The sequence below is a fragment of the Pipistrellus kuhlii genome, unplaced genomic scaffold (genome assembly GCF_014108245.1).
Source record: "Pipistrellus kuhlii isolate mPipKuh1 unplaced genomic scaffold, mPipKuh1.p scaffold_m20_p_5, whole genome shotgun sequence".
Classification (NCBI taxonomy): domain Eukaryota; kingdom Metazoa; phylum Chordata; class Mammalia; order Chiroptera; family Vespertilionidae; genus Pipistrellus; species Pipistrellus kuhlii.
Window position 1 is genome coordinate 1,410,421 of NW_023425551.1, and position 25,837 is coordinate 1,436,257.

Sequence of the window (25,837 nt, forward strand, 5' to 3'; positions counted from 1 at the left end):
CGAAAATAAGACATCCTCTGAAAATAAGACCTAGCGCAACTAATTAATATAAGACACTGTCTTATTTTCGGGGAAACAGGGTAGCAACTCATTAGACAGGGAAGTTCTCAGGCCCCACCCTAACCCAGCTGACTCCAAAATTCCGGGAGTGAGGCCCCACCATCTCTGCCAGATTCTATGGTCAGTGAGCCCTCCAGGCGATTCCAATGGCCGAGATCTAGTGAGGACCACGGGGCAGTGGGCGAGGACGCTAACCGAGCTGCTCTTAACGCCGGGCTCTGCCGCTGTGCAGTTACGTGAGTTGGGCAGGTTAACCTCAGCAACCCTGTGAGGCAGGTACTAGCCGTTTATTTTACAGACGAGGAGCCTGAGGTACACAGACCTCAATAACCCAACCAAACTCACACGGCTGAAAAGTGGTTCAGGACCTGAGCTGGGATTGAGCTATTAATTTCATTTAATTGATGCGCAAAAAAAAAGGGGGGGGGCGCACTCATTTACTCATTCATCCAATATTTACTTAATATGCACGACTGGGTAATACCCTGAGAGCTGAGGAACGTGGAAACGAATCAAGATCTCCTTCCCCTCCCCCAGAACTTCAGGACTTTTCTCTTGGTTGGTCCCGGGCTCCGGTCCCCATCGCCCTCCTGCCTCCCTGCACCCCGGGACCGTCCCTCCGAACTTGGGGAGCCGCAGGGCGGAGGGGACCCCGGCAGGATGGCTCCGCGGACAGCTGTCACTTAACCCAGGTGCCGGCTTCGGGGGCGTCCCCGGAGGACGAGGGGAAGGCCGGCCCGGAGCCGCACCCGGCCGGCCGCGGGCGGCGGGAGGGAGGGGACCGGCATCCGGGTTGCACCGGCGCTGGCGGAACCTTCCTCCCGCCTGTCGCTTCCCCCCGGGCCCGCTGGCCGCCGGACCGGAGCGGAGGCCTCCCGCGAGCATGGAGCCTCCGGGTCCCGAGGCCGAGCCGCGGCCCCCCGGGCTGGAGGCGCCGGGACCCGCCGCCGACCGGCTTTTCCTGGTCAAAGGTGCGGGCGGGCGGGCGACGGGGCCCCCGCCGGGCCGGGCCAGGCCGGGCCGGGAGCCAGGGGCGGGGGGCAGGGCTGCTCCGGGCGCACCGCTGCCGCCGCAGCGTCTCCGGGCCCCCTTCTTTAATTCCTTTCCTTTCTCTACAATCATTGGGGTGGTGCTGGACAACAGAATTTCATATTCTCATATACATTGCTAATAGCGCACCATCTGTATGTTGCATCATGTGCTCCCCTCGCCGCTTCCCTGGGTAACGGCCACTCCGTTGTCCGTGTGTGAGTTTTCGCTTGTTCGTCTGGTTTGTTCACGGTGCATTCCGTTCTGTGCCCGCATATGAATGAAATCGTAAGGTCCTGGGCTCGTCTGCCTGACTTACGTCACTTAGCACCGGCCCTCAAGGTGGGTTTGTCCCCGCCACGGGTCCCTGCGCCCATTCTCTGCGCTGGGAAGTGTCAGAAGGGCCTCAGAGGTCAGCGGGTTTCACACCGCGGCCGTGTCCCTGCGGCCAGAGCTGCTTGACCATTGTTTCTGGGATTTCAAAAGTGATTTTGAATGTAATGTCATTAGACCTGAAACTTATGTGTCCATCTTTTTAACTTCCGGGTTCTTTCATCCTTTCTTTACTCTCTTCCCCCTCCTCCATGCCCTACCCCCAAACTCTTGGCAGGTGGGCTTTTCCTAGGGACTGTGGCTGCTGCCGGAATGCTGGCTGGATTCGTTACAACATTGTCACTGGCTAAAAAGAGAAGCCCTGAATGGTTCAATAAGGTTTGTGACCCTGAAATCCATTCACAGTATTGTTACTGTTCAGAAGTAAATGGCAGCCCTTTTGCATGGGGAAAAATAAAGAAAATGTCAGTGACCGCTCATAATGCTTTTAGAAGTAAACCTGTGTACACCTCATAGCTTCAAGAAGTGCACAAATTAATCAACATTCTTTTATTCATTTAAAAGGGGTACTTAAATATGTGCTTCCTTCACTTTTTGGCAGAACAAGATTTTGAAAAGTCATCCAGTACCTTTTCTATTCACAACATGACTTTAGATCTAAATCTAAGTAATTCACTACCAATTGTGAGCGGCCCCAATGTTTTATGTGTCACTAAGAAAGAAAAAGTTATGTCAATTAAACTCTTGACATAATACCGATTGCAAGAGGCATTTCTATCTCTGAGATGTTAAAATGTTGAAATAAAGTGCATCTTAGCATTGATGGAAAACATTCAGCTGCTTGAGCTGAGAGATCATAGGAGCTGTGCACTGCTGCAGCCTCCTCTCAGAAAAGGCCTGGCGCTCATCAGGCGCTCAGTAAGTGTTGGTGAATGACTGTAACATGCTTAAGGAAGAAAACCCCTACTCCAAGGGCAAGATTGACCAATCACTATTGTGGTCATGTGTAGCTCATTCACCTAGTTGATGAGAGATTCACATTTGCTTATAGTTTCTTGTTCTTGTGTGCTGCCCTGTCTCTGCCCTCCCCTGGCTTATTTATCTAGTACTTTATTGCTTCAACACATGCAACTTGGGCCCTTTCAAGTGGCAAGCACAGTGTGACCTAGCTAAAGAGATACAAAAATGAAGAAAACATCTGCCCTTCTGGAAGAGAGAGAGAGAGAGAGAGAGAGATAGAGAGAGAGAGAGAGAGAGAGAGAGAGAGAGAGAGAGAGAGAGAGAGAGATGGGGGGGGAGGGGGGAGAGATTAAACAAATATTCACAACTTGTTTGTTTTAGAAGAACCATGTATGTAAAAAGTCATAGACCAGTTGAACTCCTTTCCACTTCTGTGCATCTGTAATAACCTAATAACCATACTTAAGTCTTATGAATAGTATAATGCATGGACCACATTAAAGTGCATCTGGATCCCCTTCTGAATGCTCAGAGCTTATATGGGACTTCCTGGATTACTCCTATGAAGCTCATGGTTGTATCTGCCTGTATGACAGAATATTTTCAGAGTGGAACTCTATCTTGTGGCAGAAATTAGTAAAGCTTAACTGATAGTGGTGCTTTCATAGTGGAGTTTGGATTGATTTCTAAGAAAAACTTATCTTACAATCCATTTCTGGGCTGATAGGGCATCTACTATTACTTTTTTAAATCTAAAAGTTTGACAAAATTAAGATTTTATTGGGAATATTACTATGCCACTAAGCATTCTTTTTATATGCAATTACCTTTTAAATTTAATTTACTAAAACAAATGTGGGCTTATGTAGACTTTTAAAAATATATGTATATAATACATATATAATTTCTGTCTTTCCCAGGAAAAGAAGGAATTTTAAGTTTCTGAATAAAATTTAGGCTATTTTTGAACCACTAATTTATCATCTATTTTTATGCCAGACTCCACTGTAATAACATTTGGTTAGTGGCACTGCTTCCAGATAAAAATTCAGGCCAGTTAGAACCTGTGCATTTATGTGGGGGCTCTAGGGAGCCAGGCTGAGATTACAGCAACATGAGAAAGGAGGGAGGTGAAAGCAGATTGTTTTTATCATAGGGAATGGTTAAAGAAAATTTGAAAATTTTGTTGGGTCTAAGCACATCCACAAAAAGTGTAAGGTAGCAAATACTGACTATCTACAGAGTGTAGGCACATACACATGCCTAGCATAAGCATAATTCCTGTGTGCTGTCAATAACACTAACAATCACAAAATACACGTGTAGAAAAACCTGTATTAAAAAATGGTGTTGAGCAATATCAAGAAAATTATTTTTAAAAAGAAAAGACAAATTAATAGAAATACATTTCCAGGTGGAGGATACGATGTTACAAATTTGCTATTGTTTACCAGATTAGCTAATTAGCTTGAAAATTAGCTAATGAAAGTTACAATGAATGAGCATTTTCTCCACTTGTTTGGGATAGGATAAAGAAATCTTAACAGAATGTTCTAGGATTTTTCTGGAAGAATTAATAGACAAAAGCAGCAATGGACTTTTTGAAAAAAGTAATGAGTATGATGTACTTTCTGAGTACATGGGCATTATTGTATTATTTAATATTTTTATTCTATAATTAAATCTGTGTGATTCTGGCATAAAAATAGATAATAAATTAGTGGTACAAAAATAGCTTAGATAAAATCCTCTCTCTCTAAGAGATTCTCTTATAAATTGGGAGGAGAAGGATTAATCAACAGAGTGGGGCAGTTGCTAAGGTTTGAGGAAGTAAACTCCCTGAGTCATCAGCTTCCATCAAAACCAAAAGAGATACCAGATGAACTTAAAAGTGGTGAAAAGAGACAATTTAAAAATAAAGCTAACAGAAAAGAGAAATGACTGTAAAGTTAGGAAGGGGAAGTTTTAGTAAGCCTCAAAGCATCAGAATGCATCTTTGACCAAAAACAAAAATACAAGGAATGAAAAACCAAACTGGGAAAATAGAATAGCACATAGGATGGGTATAAGGGCTGAAGAACATTAATATATAAAGAGAATATACAAATAAGAAAGCTTTGTGGGCAAATAAAGTGAATAACTTGGGGAAATGTTCATTCTCATAGGAATGTAAGTTATAGTTTCATATAAATTTTTTAAAAATTTCTTTTGGGGTATTTTTGTGAGTGTATGCTTTTTTTAAACATTAATTTCGGACACTCCCCAAATATTTATTCTTTGTGGACTGTTGATTTTGACCCCGGCCTTCCTTTCCTCATTGCAGGGAAGCGTGGCCAGCGCTGTGCTGCCGGAGAGCGGGTCTTCGCTGGCCTTGCGAGCCCTGGGCTGGGGCTCCCTGTGTGCGTGGTGCGGGGTCGGTGTGATCAGCTTCGCCGTCTGGAAAGCTTTGGGAGTTCACAGTGTAAGTAGCCACAGTCCCTAACTGCTGTCTGGAATGTTTATTCTACGTCCTGCAGTCCACATCTTCCCAATTCACAAATTTGTAGTTTGTCCACTGTCTTAGGAGGTGAAGAAATAGAAGGTGATTAAATTCTTACTAATGATGAGGCAACTTCTCATTACTAGTAAATGATGTAAGCAATTTAAATATCTGAGGGTGGTGAGACTTCAAATGTAATTAAGTAATGACCAATCCATAGCAAATGTTCATTCTATATAAATTGGTACTAGCTGTTTGTTCAGTGAAATTATTTAACTTGGAACAACTTTCTATGCTGTTTGACATCCTTATATATAAATATTCTCCTAAAATAGTTAAAACATTGTAAAATTATTTCAATTATTAATGCACTTATGGGAGAAAATCTGAAAAACCTCTGTTTATATATTGTGTGTGTGTAATTTAGACTCCAACCTGTGAAGCTATATATTCAGAGTGATTGTCTTACTCAACTACCAGGAAGTTCTGTGGACCACGCTGTCTGAGACAGGCGGGAATGAGAGTGGTGTGGGGCAGGTGGTCGCAGTGGAGTTGATGCAAATAGGTTCTGGATATATTTCAAAGGTAGAGTCAACATGGATTTGTTACGGATTGAGTGAGAAAGGTGAGAGAAAAAGTGAAGTCAAGGATGTCGCCAAAGTTTTTGGCCTGAGGAACTGGAAGATGGATAGGGATCAGTGTGACAGGAGCAGATGCTGTTGGGGGTTAAGTGAGGAGCTCAGTCTGGGACTTGTCAATGTGAGATGTGATAGCCAAGTAGAAAGTCAAGTAAGCAGTTAGACAAAAAGACTAGAATTCAGGGGAGATGTGCAAGGTGAAACAGAAATGTGAGACTCATCAATCTCAAATAGGAATCTTAAATGGGTGGTATCTAAAGCTACAAGACCAGATGACCTCACTACGGCAGTGAGTGTGGAGAGGTCCCCGGAAGGAACTCTTGGGCAGGAGAGGTTGGGGAATGAGGAAAGGAGCAAATGAGATTTCCCCAGCGAAGAGGAAGGAAAATGGTGGCTTGGACGCTGGGTGAAGAACACCTTTCAAGGGAGTATATACTGGGGATAAGTCACATGGTAGTTCACTCAGTTAGCATATGGCAGTCATTGATGAGTAAAGTCCGAGTGGGGTGGATCCAAAAGAGCATGGAGGAGAGATTGGAGGCAGAACATATGAGCAAGTCGAGTTTTGCTGTAAAGGGAAAGAAAGTGAGGTCATATTTGGAAGGGAGAGTTGGGGCCAAGAGAGATTGTGTTACTTTTAAGTTGGGAGAATTAACAGCATGTCTGTATGCTGATGGGAGTGATTTAGTGAGAGGGGGACAGGAGGGGAGAATTGCTGGGGTAATAGTAGTAGTAATAGTACTGGCATTGAGTTTTTCACTTTTGGCTTAATAATAACTAAACATGGGCATTATTGTATTTTTCACTCAAAATATACCAGTAGACAAAGAGATCTTGCTTTTCTCCTTATTTGACTAACCTTTATTTTTAAGGTAACTGTGCTGGCAAACTTTCATAGACCAACAAAATTAGGTTATTTAAATTAGATTATGTGCTTGAGAACTTGGGCTTTATGGGCTAGACTGTGCTATTTTAGTGTCTAGAATGAGAACTTCTTTGTTGTATGGGACTGATAAGAGAATTATTGCCTAAATTAAATATTTTGGGGAGAAATACTCATTTCTAATTGGCACTATTGAATCTAAGGGTACTTGGGATCCTTTTATATTGCATCTTAATGTCTTTAGCTAAAAAGAGTCTGTGAGGACACACCCTCCCTCCATGCTGGCCATTGGGCATAGCCGTTTGCTTTTTACTACTGAAAAGTCTCACAGAAAAGTGAACCACTGGTACTTTGTCAAGGATACATCTTTTGAAGGCAGCAGTGCATGTTGATTAGTTCATTCGGAAGACCTTTGTGGGCCTACCCTGAGCCAGGTTCTGTGCTAAGACAGGGCTCCCTAGTAGACTGATTATGGACAGCTTAGGCCAGCGGTCGGCAAATTGCGGCTCGAGAGCCACATGCAGCACAAGGGCTGCTGTTTGCCACTCTGTTGACTAATGAGTTTGCCGGCCACTGGCTTAGGCTTTAAAACTTTCTACACCAATTCTTATCAGATGGCTCTGCTCTGAGGCTGGTGGAGCATGGGGGTGCATTTAGAGAGTTTTCATGAGAACTGTGAGGCTGCTCACATAAAGTCCGTTAATGAACTTTTCAACTATTTACTGTCTCTTATTGGGAAATACCTTCTTTCTATGACCAAGGAAAACAGGTCATGCACTCAGTAAGTAACTGAGATGATTGCTCTAGATCAGAGTCCAATTCCAGTGTCAAATACTTGTTGGTAGCTGCCTTCAGCTGTATTAAATCTCCACTACAAACTCCATTTTTAGAAAAGGGGTGCCATCTAATGGCTGACCCAGAGCAGCTTACATTCCCTATTTAAGTCACAGCTACATCTGCTGGCCTGAAAGGGAACATGAAAATGCTTAAAGTGAAGCCCTATAGCATCTTAGAAATCTTTTGGATTTAGTTTTTTGTTTATTCATCACTTCATATAGAATATGTATAATATACCAAATATTAATACAAATTTGTATTTTACACAGTGATCTATCATTTTATCAGAGGTTCCAAAAAGGAGAGCTAGTGGAAGCTACTTTGTCAGCAGACCGAAGCAGATAAGTGCACCCAGACTTAAGATGGGGTCCTCTCTCCACCCCACTGACCAGCCATGGGCCATGGTGCAGCCAGACTGCTCAGTATGGGTTCAGCAGTTACTTTGAATTATAATATTTTATTATCTGACTAGTGGGGTCCCTCGGGCTGGCCTGAGGGATCAGTCTGAAACCAGTTCTCCAACATCCCCTGAGGGGTCTCAGATTGCAAGAGGGCACAGGCCAGCAGAGGGACCCCACTGGTGCATGATCGGGGTGGGGGAGGAACATGGGAGGGCTCCAGGGTGTGTCTGGCCCCGTCTTGCTCAGTCCCAATCAGCTGAACCCCAACAGCAAGCTCACCTACCAGTCGGAGCCTCTGCCCTCTGGTGGTCAGTGCACATCATAGCGATTCTCCAACAGTTAAATTCAGGGCTGAGGTGACTGGTGGACTGTCTGCCCTCTGGTGGTCAGTGCATGTCATAGTGAGCAGTTGAGCAGCCTTAGCATATCATTAACATATTATACTTTGATTGGTTGAATGGATGACCAGATACTTAGCATATTAGCTTTTATTATATAGGATTATGATTGAGGCAGCAGTGATTTTATCATAGTAACTTAATTGTGAAAAGAATGGAACACTGATTATGGGTTCATAGTCCTAGGAGACTGATCAGAGTCCAATTCCACTGTGAGCCTCTGTGAGAGGTTGTTTTACCAGGACAGACATATTGAGCTTAGAGAATAGTTGAATCAGTGCTCTTTAGCTAGTCAATAGGACCCTTAGTGATACCAATTGGTAATCCCCCAGTTATCAAAAGAAAAAGCTATGCCACCTACGGTTAACTTGCTTGTTACTTAAGAACAAAGATTTGTTAGCTGTTTTACCTTTTATTATAGTAGATATTAATACTTGAAAGGATTAGTTGAGCTACTTATAGTTAGACTGTCTTATCTTTTTTTCTTCCTTAGAAGGAAGAAAAACAGGTATACAAACAACTCCCAATTGATACGATTGGAAGCTTTATGACTTCCGTGGACCCATGTTTTAAATTTGTTGAAGTGAGGTTATAGCGTCCAAGTCAGAATCACCCATTGCTAGCGTTTACTGTGGTTTCTGTATAACATATTTATGATAATCTGTGTAGTTAGAATTTATAAGTAATTTATAGTTTTTGCCCTAAAACAGTAATAAAACTATGAATGAAACTGTTCTTAGTTATTGGGAAATGCTTTAAATTGTCCAGAGATTTAAATTTGAAAATTAACTTATAAACAAAAAGGAGCTTTTTAGTTTGTTTACCCTTCTACCATGGGATAAGAAGTATTTGTCTTTATATATTTTTATATATATGTATGTATACATATATATGTATTTATTTTTAAAGAAAAATACATTTGGACCTACCTTAAAATAAAAATGGCTTAGGTATTTTTTGGTAAAAATACGTATTCAATATTTAAAAAAAAAAAGAAAAAGAATTAATGTAGAAAAGTACAGGAAAGGAAACGATAACCAGAAACTCACTGAGTTGCAATAATCTGTTATAGTAGAAACATCATTTCAGACCTTCTCTAGGCACATTCACATAATCGTAGCTAAGTGTTGCTTTACTGTAATGCTCTGGAACCTTTTTTCACTGAATAGTCATAGGAACTCTCTGCACAGTTGAGTATATAAATCTCCATCACTTTTAATGGCTACATGGTTCCATATTATGTATTAATTTACTTAATCAGTCTGTTGCCAACAGTAGTTAGATTGTAATTTTTCACTATTAAACACCATAGTGAACCTCTAAATTAAAATTTAAAGCATTTCCCTATCTCTTTTGTATTTTTCTTGGTCAAGAAATTTGTCTAAAGACAGAAGTTGCTATTGTTGAATCAAAGTGCATGTTAAGAATGTTTTTGATACAATTGAGAAGATATGAACAGTGCATACAAGTCTCCTGGCACCCTTGCCACTGGTGGCGTCTATGACTCTGAAATGTTTTCCAGTCTGATATCATCTTTCTTGCTTGACTGCATCCCTCCGAAGGCTCTGCCGCTGTAAAGGCTTCATGGACATGGTCTGTGACTGGGGCCCTTGCCCACTCGCCAGCCCAGACTTGCCCCTCATCTGCCAAGACAGGCTGCTTCTTTCTCAAAAGCCCAGGCCTCTTGTTCTTTAAAAAACAGAGAGTAAAACAATTTCTCTAAAAAATTATTTAACTTTCCCATTCTAAGAAAGATCCTTTAAGACAATTAACACAAGACCTTTCCTCTAGGACAGTAGTTGATGCTTGCCAATAACATTTATTTTCTCCAGTGCTCTTAGTAGCTGCTCCGAGGCATACTTGTTATGTTAATATTTAGGCTCACTTACTAATTACTTTATGACTAACGTGAGGATTTTGCTAGTTATAGTCAAAACTCTTTCTTGTGACTTTGCTAATTTCAGTTTTACCAACATTCTGATGTATCTCCTGTTAAATACATTTATTCTTACATTATTTCAAATGAAGCAGCATTGTAGAATGAATACTAGAACCCCACATGTAAAATCAAACTATGGAGAAGCTTAAAAGTGCAGCTTCTAAGATATCTGAAGAGGAAATGGACTTCATGCTGTATACTTTTCATCAGTTTAGGTCAAAGACCAAAAGCTAACCTGAGTCTCCTGCAGATTGTTCAGTGGCAGCCACTCCTGAGTCATCGGCAAAATCTGAGAAGCAGCCGGAACATTTCCCTCCGTCCCTGCCTAATCTCATTTCCGTGCTTCCAAAGATCTGACCGGCTCCTGCCCCCAGGAAGCAAGCTTCCATTTCTTATTCCCATTACCAGACGTCAGCAGGCCCAGCCTTGCTTCCTCCCCCTAATAGTCCTCATGATCTTGCCGCGATAGTTCAGCTGTCAAGCTCTCGGCCTTCAGACAGCTTAAGCGCTGAGGAGTTTCCGTTAATGGGAAGTGGCACTGCGCGTCAGTTAACTTCAGGGCCGAGTGACAAGAACACCTCGGCCCCCTGCTTCCTGTCCCTGCGCTCTGATGGGCTTGGCGTCCCCGTGGGGAGAGCGCTCCCAGGAGCAATCTGGTGACGCAGACCGCATCACGGGGACTTTTGCTCCGTTTAAAAAGGGAGATAATGACCAATGCACATTTTTTTCTGCGGGGCGGGGGAGACACCAGCTGTTTTGGCCTGTTGCCAACATAGCTCTTTAAAAACCCACCGGTTTCCTTTATAAGTAAAATAGGGCCCCAGGCATTTGATAGAGTGAGAATGTGCCACAATTACTAAGAGAGAAGCTCCGCTGTGAAAGCCTTCCTGTCCCAAGGCCTGACACAATCAGGCTCAATCACTTCCAGAATGTTCCCAGCCTGGTCCCCCTGAGGAAGGCAGCCTCCTTCCCAGTGGGGTTTTCTCTTTGTCCTTATTGCTCACACTGAGCATACCGATGGGATACAGGTCTCCAACTGAAGCGTCCTGAATGCCTGCAGCCTCTGCCTTCCCCTCAAGCTTTGTAATAAAAGGCACCTGGTATCGGCTAGTCACTTTCGAATATCTAAAACTATGGAAAAGATCATGTATGTTTATGTACTTCCATATTGTTATTCATTTACCCTGTGTCAGAAAATGGAGGTGTTCTCTCAGATTGAATTTTCCTGGGTGAAATATTTCTAAATTTGAGAAGACATTTTTTAAATGTGCTGTATGTCTTCCCACAGGGAAATTTGCGCTGAACGTGTGTCATGATGATTCAGTTGTATCAGCTATTGTTTGCTTCTTGTGCTCACAGATTCTGAGTGTTTATAGTTTATCTTTTGGTAAGTTTTCACGATCCTGTTGGCTCCTGTTTTTCACTTCCCAGTATCGCGTTTGCTTCTGAAGTGCTGCCGCTTCCCTTTGCACCCAGTATGCTGGGAGCCCTGCTGATTCCTGTTTTCTCTTTCATGGTCCCATACACGCTGTTGGTTTCGTCCACGTGCAGACAACTGCCACTCCCCTGCCCAGACTCCTGAGCTCTGGACACTGATGCTCGGGTGTCCTCCCAGCATCACGCGTGTTCCCACTGAACTGTCATTTCCTCCCCGCCTCTCCCGGGTCACAGCGCATGGCGGCATCATCCAGCGCCGCCTAGAGAGCACGGCGGACTCTCCTCGCGGCCACACTCTCCCCAGTCGTGTCTGACTGGGCACCACGCCTTGCTACTCCCCTACCCACAGCCATGATGAGAGCAGCTTCCTGCCCATGGTTATCGCACCAATCTCTGTGCGCCCTGCCTCCGCCCTGCCTCTCTGCAGGCCTCTCCGGCCGCTGCGGAATGTCCTGGGCTTCCGTTCCCCCCCGCCCCCCGCATCTGCACCGCTCACCGCTGTTCATGTCCCCGCCGGCAAAGGTCCACGTGGCCGCCTCCCCTGCCCCCAAGAGGTAGACGCTGGGCACCGCCTGGACATGTTTTTGGCTGTTAGAACTGCAGGGGTGCTACTGGCATCTAGTGGACAGAGGCTAAACAGCCTGCAGGACAGGCCACGCGAATGGCCTGTCCCGATGGCAGCAGTTGGGTTGGGAGCCTGTCACACTCAGTCCTAGCCGTGCTGAGGGCCATGTCCTCCCCACCTGGAGCACTCCTCCCCACTGCCCACTCCGTTCTCTGCCTAGAAGTCTCAGGCAGAGACTTTACAGCATGGAGCTAATCTGGTTGGGCATTTCGGAGTCCATAAAGGTAACTTCAGTCTCTACCTCAAATTGAAAGTAACAACGATATTCTTCATGTCACTTGTTTTAGATGAATAAAGCTGTTGTTACCGAGGACTACAGCACTACTGTTACTTACTCCACTGGCAGGAAATAAATAGGGTAATAAAATACCTAAGCAGTTAAACCCTGTAGGTAAAGTTTCTCAGTTTTTAGATAGGATTTGGAATGTTTACACACATACTAATGAATTTTATAATAATTTCTCATGTTTAATGATTAATACAAGGGGTTTTGCACTGCACCAAAATTATGTGTAAGATGATATCTTTAAAGAACAAAACTGAGATTTGGGGAATTATTAGAGCTTGCCTCTTCATGTTATACTATTTGAATACCATAAAGAGAACATTGACCCCAGTGGAGCTTTCATATCTGACAGTTTGCTTTTATTCTGTTCAGGAGACAAAGCTTTGTGGCCCTGCTTTTGTCCCTCCCTGCGTTCTCAGTGCTGTTGCCAAGGAAAATACTGTCAGTGCTGGGATTTGTAAAGAGCCTACACAAAGATTACATGGTATCTATGAGCAGTAGAATTACAGCTCTCTAATTTGTTTGAAAACTACAATTTACATTTTATGACTTTCAAGTCACAAAGAATTTTACAATTGTTTATATAATGCCCTACTTACATGCTGATGAGTTTATAAGCTATTTTAGATTAGCTTGTAATATTAATTAACATTGCTCTCATTCCTTTTTTTTTTTTTTTTTTGCAAATCGAGAGTTTTGTGCATAGATTGTTTTTTAAAGCTTTCCAAAGAACAAAACATTTTAAGTAACTCTAAAGGTTAAAAATATTCTCTCTGCCATTGATTTCCTTGTTCCTAGCACTCTGGACATTCTTTTCTCTTAATTTTTTTGTATGTTCAAACTTGGTAAAGGTAGGTGTTGGCTTTGAGAATAGTTAAGAAATCTTTAGCTCATCAATAGCTTCATTTGAAATTTGTGCATCAAATTTCTTGCTAAGAAACCCCAAATAGACACCTGTATGTTTAACCTGCTCCTTTCTTCAATGTCTTTCCATCTCTCTCTCACCTTTTAGTCTCTGGCCTCATGTTACTCAGTTTTCTAGTTATTCACTTATTCTTTCCTACCACATTGTTACTGAGCTCCTGTGCATGGAGGACAGGGATATGCTGGTACAAAAAGGTGATCCCTTTTGGGTTACACTTAATTGTGTGTGATAAATCCTATCACACAGAGAGGTACAAAGTGCTTTGGTGGTGCAGGATTTTAAAAAGTCAATTCTGCTTGGGCATTGTAGAAAAGTTAGGAGAAGATGGAATATAGACAATCTGCAACTTAGAGTAGTTTGACTTCATGGTGGTGCTAAAGTGATAACGCATTCAGTAGAAATTGTACTTCAGATTGTGAATTTTATCCTTTTCCCCGGCTAGGGCTATACAGTACAACACTCTCCTGTGTGTAAACAGTGGCAGTGAGATGACTTTGCCCAGCTGGAACTAATGTATGTGCTTCAGCACGTTTTTGGTGGGCTATTGCCCTCTTATATTTTCAACATATAATAGATTTATCAGGGCATAACCCCCATCGTAAGTCCAGGAGTATCTGTATTTGAACGGGACTCCTCGATAGAAAAAGAGCAGGGGAGATGGGGGTGAGTGTCAGGGTGGAAGGAACAGAATGACTTAATTGTGGTCATTCTTGGTCCAGAGACTTGATAGTCATCTTTATCTCTTGCTTCATTCCTCTTAAGTGGTGTAACCCAAAATACTGTGACACAGTCCTTCCGTCAGCTGTAATATTGTACTGCATTTTGAATAGACCATTTGAGTTAAGTTTTTCATTCAAAAGGAATAATGAGCCACCTCAGACAGAAGGTCATTAGAGCAGGGAGCTTGCCTGGTTATATTTGGCTTCCCACGTCTTTGAGCAGACCTAAATTTGCTGTGGAGGTCATGTACATTTCCTCGTCTTCCTTAGTTCTTTCCTTCTTATCTCAAGACTTATTGTACATAAAAAACTGCTTGGTTTGAGGTATTTTATCTTGGAGAGCGTTAGTTTTTCCTCAAAATTAATTTAGTTATGGTTAAGGGGGAACACTGAAGAGGCAGCTCTCATAGAGATTGTATTTCCAAAGAGGTTCACGTTCGACAAAGAAAATTACTGTAGAAAGAAGCCATCTAGCTAAAAGTCTTTATGTCCTTGAATTTCATCCTCAAGAACACTTATCTTAGAAAATGATTTGGCTGGTCAAAGGCGTCATTATAGGAAGAAGGTGGGAACAGGCGTTAGGTTAAAACATTTCAAGTTATAGCTGGAATCAAAGAAAATATAGCTATCAGAAGCTGGTCTTTTAAAAGGATCACTCTAAAATACTGGCCACCATTAAGTCAAGATCAGTTAACAATTTTCCAGTTTTTAATTTGACAAATGGCTGCTATAAAAATAACCACCAGTGTGGAGAGAAATCACATATGTGGCGCTCTTACCGTTTCTGTGTCCCAGAGCTTATTGTGATTGAACCACTTACACAGGCGCTCTGCTCCCTGCCCAGGTGCCAGGAGGTCACACTAACAGGTTTGCAAGAACTCTGCTAATTGCCACACTGTTCCCTCCCCTCACCACTTCTTTGCTTATTTCCCCTCTCTTTTTGGGCTACATTTCAGTGGCAGGAAGAATGAGAATAGCTTTGTACATCCCCATATAAAATACTCATTTTGCCAAGGCTTGGTATTCTAAAACAAATCTTTTTTTTTTTTTTTTTAAGTTTTAGACCTTTTATTTATTTTTTTATTGATTATGGTCTCACATAATTGTCCTTATTCCCCCATTCCCATCCCAAACCCCTCCCTAGATATGCCCCTCCTCCCCCGTTGTCCATGGCCACTGGCTAGGCCCATGTTTTGTTTGCTGACTGAGAGGGAGCTCGCTGCGTGTACCAAGAGCCCCATTAGGAAAGAGCACCTTGCTCTCTTCGGAGGAAAGGAGAGCTTTATGTGGTCATAATTCTGTTAATAAGTGGGCAGTACCAATATTTTTATTTGGACTTTTTTCGTTTATTGGGTTTATTAGGATTTATATTTCATCAGATGTAAAGCTTTTATGTCCTGAGAAACATAAAAGGAAGTTCATGGAATAACCAGAGAAATGCAGCGGAGGGTAAGACACGCTGGGTCCTGTTGTACTGGCAGATAGAGTTGACCCTTGGACAGTGCAGGTGTGAACTGTGGGGGTTAACTGAGGAAAACCCTTAGAGTGGGCACAGTTAAACCGTTGTTCAAGGGTCAACCGTATTTTATTTTACTGCTTTTATCAGTGATCTTTGTGCATGGGTTAAAATTTGCCACTTTAAGGACATTTATGGTATATTTTCATTCTTAGAAGCTATGCCTTTGTACTTGAGAAATAGTTTTTAATCAGGACTCTCCATCACAAACTTCCCTTTGGCACAAAAAGCAACAACCTCTCCCTGTGAGTTTTGGACCAGCGCATGGTGGTCCCCTTACCCTGGTTGTCCTGTGACTTCCCCACGGTGGTGGATCAGGGTCGTGACTGACATGAAGACAATGGAATTCTTCCCAGAAGGTTCTCAGACTGGCTGTGACCTGGAACAGGATCCCCACTTCTGCGGATGCCAGAAATGGTGCAGGGGGCCCCAGGAGACACTGCACAGGCCCTTCCTCCTCACAGTTCAGAAAATGTAACCTTGTTTCCATCTCTGCTTAAGGGAAGCATTTTTACTTGGCATGCATACTGGAAATACAACGTCTGAGTTGGCCAATTGGACACATTAAATATTGAAGAGAATTGTCGTTTGTAAAACTTGAATTCAAGAAGAAGTATTTTGTGGAAACCGTCGTGAGGTCTTGCAAGCTGGGGCCCCAAGCTTGAGGAGGCGTCAACTAGCCACAGCCTCGCGCAGGCGCAGTTCAACGCCGAGGGGGTGTCTAACGGCCCACGGCCTCGCGCAGGCGCAGTTCAACGCCCTAACGGCCCACGGCCTCGCGCAGGCGCAGTAGCAGGCTGAGGCGGCGGCCAGGGGCACAAGCCCTTCCTTCGTCAAACCTTCCCGCCGCCTTCCCGCACCTTCTCCCTCCGCTCCCGAGGGAATGGCCACGGGCTGGGCCGTGGGGGCCGGCTGGGCCGGCCGGAGAGCGGGCGCTGCGAGAGCGCGCTTCCTGGGCCTGGGGGCGCCGGGGCCCCGCCCGCCCGCTGGCGCCCCCCTCCGGGGTCCGAGCTCCGTGACCCCCGCGTCTGGGATGGCGACCATCAAGGCGGAGCTGATGAAGAACTTGACTTCCACGGAGCCCATCCCTACCAATAAGATCTCCATCGTGGGAGCCGGCTCGGTGGGCATGGCCTGCGCCGTGAGCGTCCTGCTGCGGGGCCTGAGCGACCAGCTGGTGCTGGTGGACGTGGCCGAGGACCGGCTGAAGGGCGAGACGATGGACCTCCAGCACGGCACCTCCTTCGCGAAGATGCCGCACATCGTGGCCAGCAAGGACTACCGCGTCACCGAGAACTCCAGCCTGGTGGTGGTCACGGCGGGGGTGCGCCAGGAGAAGGGCGAGACGCGCCTCAACCTGGTGCAGCGGAACGTGGTCATCTTCAGGCAGATGATCGCCGACATCATGGCCTACAGCCCCAAGTGCAAGCTGATCGTCGTCTCCAACCCGGTGGACATCCTCACCTACGTGACCTGGAAGCTGAGCGGCCTGCCCAAGGGCCAGGTCATCGGCAGCGGCTGCAACCTGGACACGGCCCGCTTCCGCTTCCTCATCGGCCAGAAGCTGGGCATCCACCCCGACAGCTGCCACGGCTGGGTGCTGGGCGAGCACGGCGACTCGAGCGTGCCCGTGTGGAGCGGCGTCAACGTGGCGGGCGTGCTGCTCAGGGACCTGAACCCCGACCTCGCCACCGACCGGGACCCCGAGCACTGGAAGCACGTGCACAAGGACGTGATCGCCAGCGCCTACCAGATCATCAAGATGAAGGGCTACACCTCCTGGGCCATCGGCCTGTCCGTGGTCGACCTCGCGGAGAGCATCCTGAAGAACCTGCGGCGGGTGCACCCGGTGTCCACCATCGTCAAGGGCCTCTACGGCATCAAGGAGGAGGTGGCCCTCAGCGTGCCCTGTGTCCTGGGCGGGAACGGGATCACCGACCTCATAAAGGTCCGGCTGACCCCCGAGGAGGAGGCTCAGCTGAAGAAGAGTGCGGAGACACTCTGGGGGATTCAGAAGACCCTCAAGGTGTGACGCTGTGCGAACTGCCGCTCCGAAGTTCCCGGAGAAGAGACCGTTATTGTGGGGTGTATGTGTCAGATATGTTAATGAACTTGGATTCCTGAAAGTTGGAAAGAGGAAAGGGGTAGAGCGACTGATTCCCCCATTTATGTAACCCCCCAGATCTGTTAAAATTTAACACCCAGGTTTTGTGTAGTTAGCGGTTCCTAAGTGACTGCATCAAAGATGTGTTCTTTTCCTACCACTAATATAGCAATACTTAAATTTATATGTAGTTGCCACTTGGTCCAAAAGAATGTGGGGTGTAGGTGTTTATTGTGTTGTAGAAATTTATTATTTTCATTAAATACATGTTAATTCTTTCATTCTGACTAGCTTATGTATTATTTTTTACATACTGTTTTTTAAGTTATAACTCTACAGTGAAAAATAAATGTACAGAAGTACTTTTTGTAATGGAGCCATCTGCTGCCTTCATTCCCCTCTGACAGTCTATCCACAGGGCCTTTAAAAGGACATCATGGAATAGTCCTGTGTGTGTGTGTGTGTGTGTGTGTGTGGTGTGAGTGCTGTGCCAATGAAGTATTGGCATCATGAGGTTAAACTATGGAAATAATAGTGATCAGGTTGGTAGCTGTTACGAAGTGTTTAACGCAGTAAAACAAAGCTTTTAGGAAGAGGCTTGACAGTCAGAGGTGGTACAATTACTATCATTTATTTGGCAGAGAAACATTCTAAAATTTTGCAGCTACTAAAAAATAAAGCTTGACAGATCATTTCAGAATTACCTCTGAGAACCTGACCTGTTAGCACCTTAAATCAAGGTGCAGGCTATAAATTGTTCTTATTGGGCTGAGTCTTAGCGGCAGCGTGGCCCTGGCCCTCACACTCTCCAGGGTCGTCCCTGTCGCTCAGTTTCCTTACATTAACGGGAGGCTTTTGCTTTGGAATTGTGCCCTGTTGTCAATCGCTGTCATAAAAATTAGCCATTTCAGTGAGTACTTCAGGGGTTGTATATCTCAAAAAGTTACACTTTTCATTTTTATTCCTAAATCAATGGACTTTACTACAGATTTTAGACTTTATACATGTGATACAGTGAGCATTTAGGAGAAAGTAAAGGGGCTTGTCTGACCTTTACCTAAATGATAGCACTATAACTTAGAAAATAGAAAGTTGAGATTTTTGTATTCATGTTAGCTTTCCTAATGCAATTGGGTAGTAAATAAATAATATGGTATATCTTAGGACCCATGTGGATATCAGCAGGCCTAAGCAAAAGTGAAGAGTACCAGCATCTGTCTCTAAACTGAACCAGTTCTCCTCAGTTGAATTTAATCATGTAGATATAGGACAGTGATCTGCTCCGCAAGATGACTCTACCATCCGAGTTCCCTTACTATTTCATTGACAACAGTTGGTCCGAAGGTTGTGGGTTATTGTTAAGCTGATTATCATTGACAACATCTAGAAGTGTTCTGATTCCCTAGGAAGCAATCTTATATAATAAAAACCTAACATGCTAAGTGTCCGGTCGGCTGTTCAATCAATCAAAGCATAATATGCTAATGATATGGTAAGGCTGCTCAACTGCCCGCTATGACGTGCACTGACCACAAGGGGGTAGACGCTCTGACCGGTAGGTTAGCTTGCTGCTGGGGTCCAGTCAATTAGGACTGAGACAGGCCAGATATGCCCTGGAGCTCTCCCATGGTCCCTCCCCGGCCGGCCAACCTCCCACATCCCTCCCCGGCCCCGATCATGCACTGGTGGGGTCCATTGGCCTGGCCCACTCATAGTCTGGGACTCCTTGGGGGATGTTGGAGAGCTGGTTTCATTCCTATCTCGCAGGCCAGGCCAAGGGACCCCACTGGTGCAGAAATTCATGCCCCGGGCCTCTAGTATCATAATGGGACTGATTGATGTACTGAGCATCCTGAAGGTGGGCAGAGTGCGGGTTCATTTGTTCCAGATAGTTATAAGAGTTCTTTAAGCTCAACTGCACAGTTCCTTCCCTCCTTGGTCCAGGCCTTGTTTTAGCTAAGTTAATGTCCTATTGAATAGCATCAGAGCATGTCTCGTGTCTTTTTTATAATTCTCTTCATCATTAATGTCAGGATATGTTGGGTTATGCTGCACTAAAAAACAGTCTCCAAGTGTGCAGCTTGAAGGTTTACTTCTGTCTCATGTAACATCCACTGTGGGCTTACACGACTCTAGGGAAGCTGTCCTTCATTAGCTGGCTGAGTATCTCAGGTGGCCCAATCTGGCAGCACAGGTTTGCATGCTTGCTGCGGAAAGGGAAGAGAGGCCGGAGAATCAAACACCTGTAGTTAAATGCTTCATCCCGCAAGTGACACACATGTCTATTGCATTTCACCTGCCAGAACTGGTCACATGGTTACCTAACTTCAAAAAGGTAGAGAAATCTAACCCCTCTGTTTCCATGAGTAAATGAGTAAGGCTCTTGGTGAACATGGGTGATAATCTGCATGCCATCCCATATAAAATGGTCACCAGTACATGAGGCATCTATGTATAGTCATCTCTAGTGAAGTTCATAGTAGAGGCTATAGTACTGTGTCTTCCCAGGTCACAGGACCAGAGTGACTGACTGTCAAGAAAGAGCTCTGGACGTCAGTCAAGCATGTCACCAATAATGGGTTGACCTCTCTAGTCCCTGGTTTCTCCGTGTAAACTGACAGTCCTCATTGCTGCCCCATAGGATTGTAAAGGATACATAATCATCTGATTCTCGGTACGGTGCCTGCCTCGTAGGTGATCCCAGATGACAGACATTATTATTCTTATTGAGGTAACATTTATAGTCTTATTCTGTTTTAGTTTATGAAGAGGCTGGATTTCCAAGGTCTTCAAAATTACCATTGGTACTGTAATTATTGACATGCCCAAAGGCTCTGATCGTATAAATCTTTCATCATTCTAACGCAGCACTGAGGCCGACCTGCAAACAAGCTGGTCAATGGCAAAGGCACTTTACTACTTGGAACCTTTAATCCCATTAACTATCTATTTATTAGACTCAATAATGTAAGGATTTTATGAAATTAATTAAATCAGGGACATATCCTGAAGCTTTCTTTTATTGTTGACATTATTACAGATGTCCACCATCTCCCTGACTTTGCCCACCTCCACCCAGCCCCGCCACCTGGCCCTGGCCGTCACCACCTTGTTGTCTGTGTCCATGGGCTGTGCATATATGTTCAGTGTCTCCTTTCTTTAGCTCCTTTATCCAGTTCCCCCTCCCTCGTCCCTCTGACCTCTGTCACACCGTTGCATGTATCTATGGCTCTGTTTCTCTTTTGTTCATCAATTTATTTGTTCATGGTATTTCTCTTTCTCTGACTGGCTTATTTGTATCCTGAAGCTTTTAGGTAATTTCTCGGCATACCACATTTTATTTTTTTTTAAATATTTTTATTGATTTTAAAGAGGAAATGAGAGGAAGAGAGAGAAACATCAATGATGAGAGAGAATTAATGATTGGCTGCCTCCTGCATGCCCTCTACTGGGGATCGAGCCCGAAACACCTGTAGTTAAATGTGCCCTTGACCCAAATTGAACCCGGGACCCTTCAGTCCGCAGGCCAACATTCTATCCACTGAGCCAAACCAGCTAGGGCAGCATACCGCATTTTAGACGGAAAGTTTTCACACTGGTTTTCCCCACCAGGACACACATGGTAAACATACAGCACAGCCTGTGCCCACTCCTGGCCCTTCCGGAAGCTACTGGAATGTGAGTGCGAGTGACATTATTAGAGATGTAGTCTTGAATCTGTTCTAATGTCTAAAGAGTCTATTGTATCCAGTCTTCAGAACGTCCAGATTAGTGACAGATTACCAGTTGTCATGACACTCCATTTGAGAACTGCTGCCTCGGACACTGTGTTTTCTGACAATGGTAGAGCCCAGCGCAAACACTGGGACCTGAGAGGGCACTGGGAGCAGCAGGCTCAGTGCCCAGGGAGTGCCGTTGTCCGCGGCGAGCACTGGACTGTGCAGTGCGCGACAGCCGTGCTCAAAGGAGCCCTCTGAGCCAGAGCCACAGAAATTCTCCCTGCTCAGGGAGCAGATCCAGAGTTTGGAGTAAAACTGAGCTGCAGGATGGAGACACCAGTTCCCAGCATGCCCCATCTTCAGCAAGCTTTTGGGGTATAGAGTAGGGATAGTTCTATGGCAATGGCTGTGATTGTGATCATGGAATTCAGTATATTGATAACCAAGTTTGTAAAAATGCACCCACGCCCAAACTGTTTTAAGCACACTCTTAACGCAGCAGAGTCCTGTGGGGCTGTGATAAGAGTATCGCTGGTAAGGCCTACACCTCCTCTGAACGGTGTATCAGAAAGGGATCCAGGTGGAAAAGCTGAAGGTTTCCATTTACCGTGCATGCAATATAACTCATATAAGCCTTAAAGCCTTCTATGGGGTCCCATTGTTTAACGCAGTTGCGGCCTTGTTTGTAATGAGATGTGGACTCCGGGTTTCCATTTCTGCCGCCGCAAAATCCAAGGAGAGGGCTGAATGGTGTCCTTATCCCAGGTGCCTCCCTCCTTCACCCCGCTCCGAAGCCTGTCCCCAGCGGGCTATTTCTGAAATATGGTTTCTTCTAGTGGCTCAGTTACTCACGTAGAACCCCGGGTACACATGAATAATGCGATACTTGAGAAAAGAAAGAAAAAATCGGGCCATGAGCAGAAAATGGGAATAGAACCATGCTGAGTGAGGGCAGCCACCCAGCATCCCCCTTCTCAGCCACTGGCCTGCCCCAGATCACCGAGAAGGTGGAGCGGTAGCTGATTCTGATTCTGTGCCTGTGCTGGCTGCCCGACACTCCATTAGAAAACTCTCATACCAGGCCTCGTTGTAACAAATGTGCAACCAGAAAAGTGAAAGGAAAGAACCAGGCAGCACACTGCAAACCAGAGAGCTGTCTGTCTTCAACTGAGAGAGGCTGGCGCACATCCCATCCGCAGGGGCATGTGGTGTTTGTGGGCCGCCTGGGCATGAGGCACCCACGCCCTCCAAGATGAAAGCGGGGTCCCCTGGGATGTGACAACCAAACACCCTGCCTTCCAGGCCCTCCCAGGGGTGCAGCCCTGCCGGATAAGAGCCTCTCGCGAGGATCATCACAGGAATGAGAGCTGCACGGAGGGGCGCGGCATCCCATGGTGTCTCCAGATTGGTGTCTCGGACCCGACACTGCCGCGGCTGCCACGGACTGCTATAATGGACAGCCTTATGTATCTTCTAGTGCAGTGGTCGGCAAACTCATTCGTCAACAGGGCCAAATGTCAACAGGACAGGGATTGACATTTCTTTTGGGAGTCCAATTCTTTAAACTTAAACTTCTTCTAGCGCCACTTCTTCAACATAGACTCGCCCAGGCCGTGGTATTCTGTGGAAGAGCCACTCAAGGGGCCAAAGAGCCAAAGTTTGCCGACCACAGTTCTGGTGTTCAATACTTAAACCAGAATGACATGTAACTATAAAATACTTTTAATAAACACACCATAATGTTTATATCCATATGAGCTTTGTTCTTGGAACATGGCACATGTGTTCTGATGGTGCTGTAACGGCAGTCGCTAATTATATTGAGCACTTAAGTGTTCGGCGCTGTGCTTGTACGTATTATCTCACTCACTCCTCACAGCCCTGGAGGCAGCAGCTACGGCCACCCACACACCCGGAGACAGCTGCTCAGCTCAGCAGCTCTCCCAGGCGGTGGCGTGGGCTTGCACAGAGGCCTGTCAGCCTGTGGGCTCACAGGGTGCCAGGCATTGACAGGTCCCACACAAGACACACACCCCGAGTTTGGAAGCAAAGTGAGGAGTCAGGTTCCCATGGAATAAGTAAGCATCACCTTACAAAGAAGTTAGTTGGCCCCCAAGATAACAAGGAAATGAGTGCAGGCTGCTGGGTCCCGGGCGCACGCACACCCCACGGGAGGTCTGCAGCCTTGGCTACAGGGGGGGGCGATGAAATATCCCGACAGCGGGACCATGCAGATACAAAGGAAGGAACCAAAAGCATGCAGCTGGTACTCTGCAGTGTAAAACGTACCCAGCTCCCATAAACGAGTGTCCCGGCCCTGAGGGTGGTGGGCCCTGTAGGTGAGCCGGGTGCCCCAGGTTGACCCTGGAATTAAGACCTTCCACTTTCCTGCTCCCGCTCCCGGATTCCAAATCAGCCCCCGGTAACCCCCGCCTGATCTTCCCACACTGGCGCATACAAACACCCAGCTCCTGATCATTCCATTAGCTCCCTAAGTCTTCTCTCCACTCCTCTCTGGCTCTAAGATTCTTCTAACTGGGACCGACGGAGTGTTTTCATGGACTCAGGTGGGCAGTGCTGGCTCTCGGCCGCTCTTTCCCGGTGAAAGCCAGCATACCCCCTTCCTCCTGGGGTCCCTGTCAGGCAGTGGACAGTGGGAGCTGGTGCTGCCCAGAGTCAGGAGTTTTATGTTATTAAAGGCCCAAAAGGTTTACACTTAGGAGAACAGTGTCCCTCCTCTTCGGAGGCGCTGGGTGGCTTCTTACCTGTCCTTGGTCTTCAGCGCTCGGTGCCTCGAGCAGCCAAGTTCCCTCCCGCCGACAGCCGCGGCTCTTTCCCTGCCGTTAACGTCTGATGATGAACTTCTTTCTTTCAGATGAAGGACTTCCGAAGCAAAATGCAGTCGATATTCCCAGCAATCCCCAAGAACGCCCAGCCTGCCGTGGAGTGGGAGGAAGCACTGAAGTCCAAATGAGAGGAGCGCGGCGGGGACTCCCCGCGGCTGTCGGAGGCGGCGGCAGGAGGGCGCTCCTCGCGGGCGCTCCACGCCGCTGTCCCACGGCCCGAGTTCGCTGTAGACTTCACGTGGCCGCTCGTGCTCACGTGTATCGTGTTGGGCGGATAAATTTTCCCCAAAGTTGGGAGACGGTTTAAAATGATGATGTGGATGCCTTCTCCGTATGGAGGAGATCCCGGGAAGAACTCTGGGTGTGACTGGAACGGTTGAAGGCAAGGTCTGTACCTGAAGAGTCTGTAACAGCCGGAGATGGAGAAGGCTGGTGGCAGATCCGTACAGCAGCGGTACAGCCGGGCCCCTCATGGCGGGGGTTTCAGCAGTCTCTCCTGTCCGTCGTGGCTGTTGGGACCTGACACTCGCTCCTGCCTCAGACCCCGCAGTGCCGGGCTGGCCGCTGCCCCGGAGCCGGTCTGACCGCCCGGCTCCCGATGCGCCTGCCTCACCTGCAGCCTGTAATGCTCACGCCGAGCAAGAAGCCAGCGGCCGATGGGAGAACGTGGAAAGGCACAGCTGTGCTCAAATAAGGGCGAGGGCATCATGGGTAGTAAACATAGTATTTTGAGAAATTGGTTCCGGGTTCCTAAACATTAACTGACAGTTTGTAGTTTTGTCTCGGTTGTCAATGTAAAAATTGCCCAGTTATCACCTATCTCAACAACTATTTTTAACCAGGAAGTTATCTGAGTGGTAAGCCTCAGTATTAGTTATTTAGTACTGCCTTGCTGATGAAACTGGCAAATTCTTATATACACACCCAACCCTTTTCTGTCCTCCACCAGTTCTTACAGAAAACAGAATAATGTCTCATTGCAATTATTTTTTACTGGAGATTTAAAAATGTTAAAGAAAAAGGATATGTCAATGTTTCTGGAAAAATAATATCTGGTTGAATATCAATTGTCCAGTTTCTTTATCATTGCTTAGGCTTTAATTGGCAGTCAGGTTTAATAAAGTATATTTGAAATTAATCTGTCATAATGAAATCTTTTAGTCCTAAGGAAAATTTTTAAGTGAAATGTCAAATGTATAACATTACCTTTTCCTCTGGGCCACGGTACTCTGTTAAAAGTGCTGCATTATTAATAATCTGTCTGTAACCTGTTAGAAACCCAGACTAAACAGAGGATTGTGAGGTGGATCGGGGTACATGGAGCAGCAAACACTCTTCACGTCTTTCATTTTTTACCACATCTCAGCTAAGGGAAGGCTTCTGGCTGTTGCTTCACAACCTCCTGGGAGGTTCCCGAGTGGAATCTGAAACCAGCCCTTTCTCGGGGCAGGGAGAGAGCAAAGAGAGAGGCCGCCTCGGAGGCCAGGAGGCAGGCTCACCGAGCGGAGAACCTCCTCCTTACGAGGCTGTTGGGCTGCCACAGGCTGAGTGTTTCCCACCGTGTCCTCCAGAGGCCCTGAGTGGACTCAGTCACGTCTCTGTCTCAGGGCTGCGCCCTTCAGGAGCTGCTGGGAGCAGGAGGGCAGGCAGAGCGCACATCCCAGGGACGGGGAAGGCAGGGAGCCTCATTGCCGGGTCCAGCT

General features: G+C 45.9%; 2 protein-coding genes across 2 annotated transcripts; both read left to right on the forward strand.

Moving 5' to 3' along the window:
• Window positions 1–900: 900 nt before the first annotated feature.
• Window positions 901–25,272, forward strand: TMEM242 (transmembrane protein 242). The gene is made up of 4 exons (XM_036414907.2): window positions 901–1,031; window positions 1,700–1,800; window positions 4,706–4,843; window positions 24,164–25,272. Exons 1-4 carry the CDS (start codon window positions 944–946, stop codon window positions 24,260–24,262), a joined length of 426 nt encoding a protein of 141 aa, XP_036270800.1. The 5' UTR covers window positions 901–943; the 3' UTR covers window positions 24,263–25,272.
• Window positions 4,738–17,945, forward strand: LOC118705806 (L-lactate dehydrogenase A-like 6A). Its single transcript, XM_045572932.1, has 2 exons — window positions 4,738–4,843; window positions 15,967–17,945. The coding sequence occupies exon 2, from the start codon at window positions 16,349–16,351 to the stop codon at window positions 17,495–17,497; it is 1,149 nt and encodes a 382-aa protein (XP_045428888.1). The 5' UTR covers window positions 4,738–4,843; window positions 15,967–16,348; the 3' UTR covers window positions 17,498–17,945.
• Window positions 25,273–25,837: the final 565 nt, after the last annotated feature.